We start from the raw sequence: 11,193 nt of genomic DNA, 5'->3' as shown, positions 1-11,193 counted from the left end.
CTTTAATGAAATGTCGCTTGCGAGAATGCATCAGGTTTTTGCTCGGACGTACAGTTTATCGGCAGTTGTAATGTCAACATGTTAATATGTTCAAAAAATATTACATATTTGTATACTACATACAACAAAAATAACAAATATTCTTGTTATATATATATATATATATATTATACGCCTAACATAAATTCCAATAAGCGTAATTCTGCAAAAAATGGTCGCATTTAAAAATTTTTTTTTCATTTTTAAAAGTAAAGCCTGTGTATTTTACAAAGCTTTCAATGGATTTTGAATCATCCTTATCCTTACTTAACATCTTTTCAAAAATAGGAACATGTTCTTTTTACGAAATTTACATAATTTGACGCACTTTACCGAGTGGAGTAAATTTTTTTCGTAACTGTTATGATAACTATCGTAAAGTATGGACTTTTCTCTTACAAATTAAAAAAAATTAAATCAATGCCTTAAATGGTTTAACTGGATCTTAAATACTTGTAGGATTCTGCGTAAATTTATATACTACCTATGTATTATGTAATCCTTTGAAACGCGTGCGCCAAAATGATTTTTAACTCTACTAGAGTTTTTCTACTAGAACATTTCAAGACTGAAAAACTACTAAACTATCATAGTAATATCACGAGTTAAATTGACTAGCAATTTTATTTGACGCTATTCGTATCTTGGAATGATCTTAATAATGCTAAGACATATTAAAATCTGTAAATAATTAATTCTTATTGCGAAAAATATTACCTCGATCAGAAGTCGAATTCGGATCTCTTGCGGACAAGCGTCCTAAGCCTTTGGACCATCGAGGCCTTTAATTATAAAAATAAATTTAAAAATATTCCTTGAAAGGCTTAGGACGCTCGTCCGGAAAGTAAGAGATCCGAGTTCTACTCCCGGCCGAAGTACTATTTTTTTGCAATAAGAATTAATTATTTACAGACTTTAATGTATCACTCAGTATTATCTTTTTGAATCTATCTTTATCTTTAGCTGGCATCTTTCCAAAAAAAAGGACATGTTTTATTTTTAAAAAATTTACATACAATTTGACGCACTCTACGGGGTGGAATAAATTATGTATTTCCTCGTCTTCGAATGAATTTTTTTTTTTGCAAATGTCATTATAATCATCGTAAAGGACTTTTCTTTTACAAATTAAATAAAATTATATAAATGCCTTAAACGATCTTAAATGCTTATATGATTTCGTATGAATTTATATATTACTTACGTAGTTCTTTGAAACGCGCGTTGAAATGGTTTTTTAGTCTTGAAATACTAACTCTACTAAACTACCATAGTAAACTACCACGAGATAATTGACTAGCAATTTAACACATTGAAAGTTTCGTAAAGTACACTTTATTCTTGAAAATGAAAAAAAAAACTTTTAAATGCGACCATTTTTCGCGGAGTTCCGTTTGAATTTTTGCGAAATTTTAATGTAAATTTATTTATATGATAATTTTGTTGACGAGTGTATATTTAGATATTTACGAGCTATTATGATTAATTTCTTTCGTTTTCTCAAAAACGACATTTAAAGATAAAATCAATATCTGCTCGTCGAACTTCCATTTTTTTTGTTGCTTTTTTCATTCAAAGTTCCTTGTAACTTTCCTTTGTAGTTCCTTTACTAAATGAAGTTCGGTTATACATATTAATCTCATGTAGACTTAGAAAGCAGAAAAGAATTAGCGATTTGTATAGCATTACTCAGATATTTCGACTATTATGAATATACCATTAATTAGATAATATGTCATATGCTTTTCTTTATTAAATTTTTACTGATTTTTTATAATTATAACGAATTTTAAATTTATATTTAAATGCTAACAGACAATCAATGTTCCTTTATGATATTTTTAAGTTAATTATGTTCATATGACTAAATTAATTTTTATGTCGTTATTGTAACATAATAATATGAGTAAGATAAAATATTTTGGTTTACATTGTATGATAAAATATTGCGAAGGAAAATTATTGACGCGTCTGTTTGCATGTTTGACCACACTAACATCGCTACTACTCGAGAAAAACAAAAGAGTTTTAACAAAGGAAAAAAGATCTTATGGTTCGTTTGTATAATTTTTATTTCTTTATAATTTCATGCAGCTTTGCAAATATGAAACAAAGAGCTACGTTTCTTCGGCCCACGTATTTCAACTCTCTTTTGCATAACTTTTTGTTTCATTGTGAAATTCATTTAAGAATCTCGTATATTAAGATATCACATATTTGCATGAATTTTATTTAAAACAGAAAATATCTATTTCTAACATCGTACTTGTTTTTTACTATGAAAGAAAAAAATTAAAATATTAAATTTTGTTTAAAAGTGTCTTTATATATTTAATTTGCTTTGTTCGAAAGTAAAAAAAGATGTAAAGTGGGTAAAAAAGATTTAAGCGCAAAAATAAGACAGGTATAGAAAATTAATTTTGGACATGATTGATATAGTAAAAATGAAAGTTTAAAGTACTTGTCGCTCTTCCAATAGACTTGCTAAATGACACTCCACGTATAACATGCTACTTCAAGCGGCACATTGAAGTGACACTTCATCAACATGTAAATAAACAAGCGATTTCATCAGCAATTTCAGAAATTTTAATGACAACAACAAGATCGATAATATGTGCGTGTTCTTTTGTTATCGAATATGATCAAAAGTTTCACAATAATTTTGTAAATTAGAAAGAGATGAGGAATGGAGGCAATGTACACATGTAAGTTTCACTTTCAATTATTTTACTTGAAACATTTGACTTATTTCTGAATGGCGGGCGCATTCCATCGGGAGTATATTATCTTTGCGCCTGAAACATGAACAATTCATTCCGATGGAATTTAATTCTCTCGCAATTCTCTAACGCCCACGCGCTCCTTTTCACAAATAAGACCCTGTTCCAGTTTTCCTCTCTTTCAAGAACAAGAAATTGGAAATTGTGAATGGCATGGTATCACTTTCTTTATAATATCTTGCATCACTGCGCTTCTAATTCCATTGCATTAAGCGAAAAGTGTAACGACATCAAAGGATCATAAGAGCATTAACCAAACGTTGAACCGAAGGAGACTAGTGTAGGATTAATTTCTTAAGCAACAATATTTAAAATTCCTATATTAATTAAAATTAATTTAAGAGTATGAAGTTATTTAAAATTGTAACAAGATATATGAGACAATCAAATAGATCGCTTCATCGACGTAGTTTTATGCGGCATTACATTTTGTATTATATAGTATGTGTATTGTATTATATAAAATATCAATAATTCCTCAAGTCTTCCAATAATAGCAATCTGTGTTTTTCAGAAGACCTTATATGGATTCTTTAAAACAACTGACAAAAATATTTAGTAATACGTTTCTTTGAATAAAAAGTCATTTTACGTCGTAACGCAATATAGTAAATAATACATAATTTTCCAATATCAGATAATTCGATCATTCATCCCGAAATATTGAATCGTTGTAAGAATACTGGAATAATATAAACTCCGCTTTTTATACTTATCGATTGATTCATATATAAATAATTTCAGCTACAAATGACAATTTTTTTCTTTTCAAAAAACTCCTTATTAATTTAATTTTACTTAATAATTTTTACATTTATCTAATAATAAAGTCTCTTAGTTGTAAATTAGTATTATAATTGGACACATTATTAGAAAATTATAAGAGCAAATTGTTAAAATGAACAATTTCAAAGTATATATACATATATGTGTTACGTAATAATTTTTGGCGAATTTAATGCGAATAAAAAAATAATGCAAGATACTCAATTCATTGCTCAATTCAATGCATAGATACTCAATTCAATGCTCAAAAAATTTATAGTGTGTTAGTGTATATGAGAGTGTCATAACAGATTGACAACAGATTGCGGTTTGTTTCAGAGATATAATTATAGTTTGAAGAATGAATTATAAATATATAGGAACAAATCGTCGTATTGACTTCAATGATGACGTCTTAAAATTATTGATGGGACGAAATTCATATTTTACAACAAGAAAATCATCGGAAATAGATGTCAAATGTATCATCCACTATATACCATCACTAAAAATTTAATGAGAGGAAATTGAATTTACAAATCTGTAGTATCGTTCGTGATTCCAGAATGTGATAAGAAATATCGATGTCTTTTCTGAAACGTAGAGCAGATATTTTAAGAACATCTCTTAATTTAAAAGAAAGCAAAAAGTTTTTTAATTTTCTTTCGTTTATTTGCTAACAAAATAAGTCCTCAGAAAACCTTATATTTCCGAGCAAGGGTTGCTGTCAATCCAATCATTTTCCGCTAAAACCGTAAATCCTCTACTGATTATGCGCACATCCCGCCTCGCTAAGTGTTACCGTTTGTTAAACAACGATATTTCATTAACGTGAAAGCCTAATTTCCTTCTGCGCACTATTCGTCTTGCGTGACGCATACTTTTGCATCGAATAATTTTACTACTGACCTCATTCGCAATGCAGAGTAATGCTTTCGCTGCAGATAAAATGAGATAAACGCAACGAAATTGAACAGTTCCATGAGTTTCTTATCCGAAATTCTTTTGTAGAACATAATGCAAGCGTGTCTTCACATTGTCACTGCACTATGTCTATTGTCCCAATTATTTATCAAATCAAAAGTTCGGAGGAAATATTGCAAAATCATTTCTTCTTGGTAGAAGGAAATATGTGTTCTTATGGGTATATCTCCGTTGACCAAACGTTTAGTAAATATTCTCATACAAGGCATCCTCTATTCAGCCAATTTTGTGCTCATGAATATTCGCCGTGCATATAGGTATGTATTAATGTATGCGTATCTATACCCGAGACGCATCCTTACGAAGCCTTCGATGTTATTATGCTACACTCGAGTAGTGGAAGTCGTTAAAATGTCGCTTCTACTAGCGACAAGGCCAAAGCAGTAATTTTAAACAGAGTGGGATACTAGAAAAGGTCGCTAAGATATACTCAGTTTCCGATTTTACAGAACGACACACCCTTTCTAGAGAAGGAGGGATTTTTTTCGAGCGATGTCATCATGATGACAGCACAGTAATAAAAGCTGACAGACGCTTTTACGTTGAGCTACGTAAAATCGATGCCTTGACAAACCTGTGGCTGAGTAACGTTGATATTTGAAATTCTTATACGAAAGCTTTTACGCACGAATGCGCGTAAGGTACTACATTTTGATGAGAGTATTATTCTTGGGGATTAAAGATTTATCGTTTATGAATACCTTCAGTATTAAATTAAATCTTTTAAAAACTATTCTGAATGACAACTTTGGTAAAATTAAAATTGATAAGTTTTCCTGCACGCACGAGAAGAACTGTTATATGTACAATGGATATCACAATTAAAATATTTACTTCTACTGCAGTATATCATTTTGATCAGGAACATTCCTTATATCAGCGTTTACATTTCTAGCAGATATTTATTATCTTTCTCGATGTTAGCCTGATGATAAAAATCTTTATAGACTTACAATCCATTTTTAATCATTTGTATTCACGTACTTTTGTATATGATTGTGTGTGGTAAAATATATTTAACAAAAAAGAAAGTTGTACGAAACAAGAGAAGCACACTCTCCTTTCTCTTTTCGTCTTATTTCTCTTCCCCCTTTTTACGAAAAATTTAATTAAATTTTAAAAACTTTTTAATTTTTGAAACAATGCTTCACACCTTTAAAAATCTGAATGACATATTTCATTCATCAGGGAATGATTAATTTTTTGAAGACGGTATTCAAATATTTTCCATAAAAAACATGCATTAAAAAAAATTTTTTTTAATTCAAATTTTTCAAAAATCTAAAAGAATTTTTTTTTAATGTAATATCGTGCTAAAAAAAATGTGTCAATTTTTTCAGATTTTTTAACGATAGGATTCACACGATAGGAAAATAAAAATTGAAATTGATTTTTCACTATATGAATAAGTTTAGCAGGTTAAAAGTTGATATAAAATAATCTTTTATCAAGCTTAACAATGTAACAATGTACTCAAAATTGGATTTGATTCGGAGGCATTTTCCATATGCTTATTCGGCTAGGTCCTTTGCATTCCTGTTAGAATTATGCACAATATTTAAATAAATTTGAGAGAACTGTGTATAGAGTATGCTATGAAGATGTAGTGTGCATTTTTAGGACTATCTAATTAACAATAAAAATTAATTGTTGCAGGTTGGCTAGATCTTCCTTAGGGAAGGTTGCGACTAATAATAACAATGTCGCATTCACGAAGTAAGAAAAATCTCATTATTTTGTAAGTATACATGATTCGATACTGACTCGAACTTGATTTAATATTTTAGTACTACCAAGTTTCCATGAGAAGTCTATTGAAGCAGCTAAGCTAATAAAGGCTAATAAGGACAAGGCTAAGAAAGATCATGGAAAAGAGCATGGAAAAGAGCATGGAAAAGAGCATGGAAAACAGCATGGAAAAGAGCAAGGAAAAGAGCATGGAAAAGAGCATGGAAAAGAGCATGGAAAAGAGCATCGAAAAGAGCATGGAAAAGAGCATAGAAAACAGCATGAAAAAGAAGAAGAAAAAGAAATAATAAACGGACATAAATTTAAGGCTACGAGACGTCCTGCACTTAAATGCATGAATTTATCATGCAGGACTGTAATTTGGTATGTATGTCTAAAAACATTGCTTTTGTTTCAAGCCTATTCTACAATGTGCTCTTTAGTTTCTGTCTCTACTTTTTACCTCTTGCTTTTTTCCTTTTTAAACCGTTTTATTAACAATTTTATTTTTTGCTACGTGTTTTCTATTTCTTCCAAAGTTCGTTAACTTTTATCTCAGGCGATATAAAATAAAAAACCGGATAAGAAGCAAAAAGACAAGATGTAAAAAATAGCAAAAAGCAAGAAAACAAAAAGCACATTGTAGAAAAACCATTAAGATTCTGCATACAATATTTCTTACCCGATCGCTATCTTTGATAGCAGAGTACATGCTACTTCAAAATATTTGGAAAATGTTTAAATGGAAGCATGCTTAAACTGATGTATATTTCACCCGTAATTACATTTAAAAATACGTTAAAATTTAGTTAATAATACACTTAATCAATTAAAAATTTGCAAAATGTAGGATTGTATGCATTGGGTATTTAGTCTTTGCTCGTTATCTGCATTAGTAATGTCAAGAAAGGATATTTATTAGCTAGTATGTAATTAATATTGGTTTGCATTGGAGATTGGATTATGATAAATAATTTAATTCAAAAGATTTTAGTACCGAGATTAGAATAAATAAACTTGGTATTGCTATTAGGATGTATTCTACACAAACACTTTTTGAGATTTTCTCCGTTTTAAACAGGTTTCTTTTAAACAGGATTATCTGCTTGGATTTTACAAAAGTACATGTTTTATATAACTACTTTACTAAATCTATTTCAGATTATTTAGGTGTTGGAGCATTTGTACAATATCATATCCTCATAAGCGATGAGAAAGATTAATCAAATCACTTTCATAGATATGATTTAACCTTCTATTTTACAAATGATTTGTTTATTTAAAAATATTGCCAATTATTAGAACTGTTCTAATTATATATAATAATCAATCATCTTTCTCATCAATCTCTAATCAAGTCATTAATCAAAATCAAGAAATCTAGCATGATGATAAGTATGATTGGAGAAAGTAAACATATATGTCTTAGAAGGGATTATGAGGATATGACGTGTTTTATCTATTATATTTCAGGGGCATAAAAAAAGGATATAAATGCGAAGGTGAGAAGATTATTAACAGATTATAATTGTGTATCTACTTGCTGCATCCTTATGTATAAATGTGTGCAGTTACGAATGTGTGCTTGCGAGTTTTAACAACGAGAAAAATCACGATTAAGATTCTTAATTCTTATTTCATCGATTTAATGTTTTACTTTTTTAATGGTTCATTCTTAACTACTACGACGTCTTATAATTGTTGCGTCAATTTATGCATTTTTTATTCACCACGATCAGTACACGATCGCCTTGGTTAATCTGCTTCATGATTAAATATTTTATTACTTAACTTATTGCTACATTAATAATGTAAAGATTTTTTATTTTTAATGTATTAGGTATCTATCTCTCCTGATTTTATTTCATTTCGATATAATTTAGATTTGTAGCTAAATAATTTCTCGATTTGTCACACGTCCTTCAATAAAAATTCCAAATGTACTATCTTGGTAATATTTTTAATATCGAAACTACTGCTAATTCTATATTGAGAATAATATTAAGTGAATTTCAATTTTATTTCTGCTTATGATATTACAGTAAATAATTTTCGGATATGTCTTATCACGCATGCAGCTATAGCTTTGGACGTACTGTATTACATCTTGGAAGCAAGCATTTTTATAAGGAGATACTTTATGTATTTTGTATTGTTTTAGCATGCACGCGGTCCGTGCACAAGAAATGTCTAGATTTGTCTATGATACCAAGGTGTAAAAAGTTTGAAATAAAGGTATTTACTAGTTATTTCATTAATTGTTTAGTATAAGGAATTACTCTCTCCAATGATTTCTTAACCTTGATATATATTATCAAGATCATGACCCCGAGTGACTTTGGATAAATGTTAGTCATCGCTCGTTGTTCCTTAAAAAATTATTAATAAAAAAAGTTTATCAATAAAATCTAACTTTTGGACGCGACTGCACTCCGATAAAACAAATTCCCTGCTTTAACAGCGCAAAATATTTTCTTATATAATTTCTTATATAATTTTTCTTATATGATTTTGCCTCATTGATTTCGACAATAATTCCTTCTCTGCCAATTTAATTTTGGTTGTTTGTTAGCCATTGATTCATGAGCTGAGAAGCCAGATTGTTGTAATTGAATATTTATTAAAGTAGAGAATTTTTAAATAAGTAAACAAGTTTACTGTTTCAAAAAATACAAATATTTTACTTCCAAAACATAAATTTCCTGCTTTACAAATAATTGACATTGTTCTCCATTTATGTAATTTTACCAAGTTATTAAATTACATGAATTACTCCTATCTGCAAAAGTTAGTCCAGTCAATCGTTGTGTGTGATGATATATTTGATTCTTTTTCTGGGAATGTCCGCTTTACAAACAAATTCTTTGCTTAAAAACTACATTTTTTCAATGAGCTTTTTTTATCAACTTTTTAACAAACAACGAGCGATAATCAAAATTTATTCAAAGTTATGAGGCATGGCAACATATGGATCATTGGAGAGTAGTCTCTTATACTAAATAATAACTGAATTTATTATTACTTTTTAAAATTGTACCCTTATAAAAATTTTTACCGTTTTTAGCTCGTTTTTCCCCCTCGTGAACGGTTAATTTGAGAGGTGCATTTTATTCAATGAGTACCCTTTATAAAAATTTTTCATCGCTTTTAGATCTCAAATTGGATCATTTTTAACCCGTTTTTAGTCCGTTTTTATCCTTTTCTTGTATTCACAAGCACTCGCGGTATATCACAAAGAATGATAACGAAGAACGAGTATAAATGAGTATGAATATTTTTGAGTGAATTGTCCATTTTCAATATTCGTTTTTCCGCTATGAATATTTTTGAGTGGATTGTTCATTTTCAATACTCATTTTTTCGTTGGAAGTATTTTTGAGTGGATTGTCCGTTTTTCAATTGGTAAGTAAGAACACGTTAATATGTCCCTCTTTTAATAATTATTTATTTACCGCGATTATTAATTATCAATCAATCAATTTTACATTAAACGATTAAAAAGTATTTTATTTTAATATTTACATATATAATAATTTTTAAATATTTCATACAATATCTAATAAATTGAAATGGAATTCAATAACTTCAATATTTATATACGCTACGCGCCAAGATTTACGATTATAAAAATCAGAAAGAAGGAATTGAAATAATTTGCAGGCAACCTGGCAATATATTACATACGCCTTTGTTACATTAGTATTATTAATTTTAATTTTTTACAATATTAATAATACTATTATATCAGTTGAATCGATTTGTTAATATAATAAGTAGCGCAACCTTATATCATATAACTCACATTAAATCATTATTATAGGGAATAGAAAAAATTTTTATTTGGTAATACAGAAATATAGAGAGATGATAAAGAACGAAGTATAGCAAAATACAAGTGCTTAATTTCATTCTCCATTTAGCTTGATGTGATATATCTTCATGAAGATTGCGTTCAGGAATTATGTTTATCTAGATAACTCTAGGATGCATTTTTGTTATAATATACGTGACGTAATTTATAGCTTAGAATTATCTGGAGGCAGACCTGTTTGGAATATACGGAATTTTTAGCGAGTTGGATTTATGCTCAAAATGCATACACAGTTTGGATTAAGTATATTAAATTCAATGCGTTACATAAAACATATCATACCTCCTCACATCATAACTATCGTAATGAATGCAAGATTAGAATTATTATCTATTATTTTTAGTATTGTATATTATATATTCATCATTCATATTCCTCAATAAAACTTTGTAAACACAATTAATAAATTACTGCATTTAAAAATCATTTTACATTGTATTTCTAATTATTTATAAATATTTTTTTATGAACCGTATATTTTAAGATCTCTCTGTGTGTGCGCGCGCGCGCGCGCGCGTGTGTGTGTGTAAAATACGGTAAAAATTTTTAAAATGCAAAAATTTTTAAAAGTTTCTTTTATATCATATTTAATTTTACTGAAAACTAAATATTTCTTATTTCTAATTTCTTTTTAGTAAACGTTTTTATCAGAATAATATATTTATTCTTAAACATAATTAACAATACTTGATAAATTAAATTTTTAATAAATGCGACATACATATCGAAGTTACCCTAATATCATCATGTACTATATATACGTATATATACATATGTACCGTTTGTGCGTGTATATATATCTATATCTGTATAACATTACATATATTTGTATACAATGTATTAAATATAATTACTTTTGTAAGATGTACATAAGTAAGCAGAACACACATACACATACACACACACACACACACACACACACACACACACACACACACACACACACACACACACACACACACACACACACAGATATCTACGAATAATAACGTAACTACTAATAAATTAAATTAATTAATAATA

General features: G+C 28.7%; 1 protein-coding gene across 1 annotated transcript in view; it reads left to right on the top strand.

Moving 5' to 3' along the window:
* Positions 1-6,271: 6,271 nt before the first annotated feature.
* LOC105620759 (protein kinase C-like 1B) overlaps positions 6,272-11,193 on the top strand; it is an 8,112-nt gene continuing 3,190 nt past the window's right edge. Inside the window, exons 1-2 of the mRNA XM_012202249.1 lie at positions 6,272-6,287; positions 6,359-6,675. Of these exons, the coding sequence (XP_012057639.1) occupies positions 6,272-6,287; positions 6,359-6,675 (333 nt within the window). The remainder of the gene's footprint in view (positions 6,288-6,358; positions 6,676-11,193) is intronic.

The sequence above is a fragment of the Atta cephalotes genome (genome assembly GCF_000143395.1).
Source record: "Atta cephalotes unplaced genomic scaffold scaffold00028, whole genome shotgun sequence".
Taxonomy (NCBI): Eukaryota; Metazoa; Arthropoda; class Insecta; order Hymenoptera; family Formicidae; genus Atta; species Atta cephalotes.
This window is presented reverse-complemented; position numbering and strand designations above follow the sequence as displayed.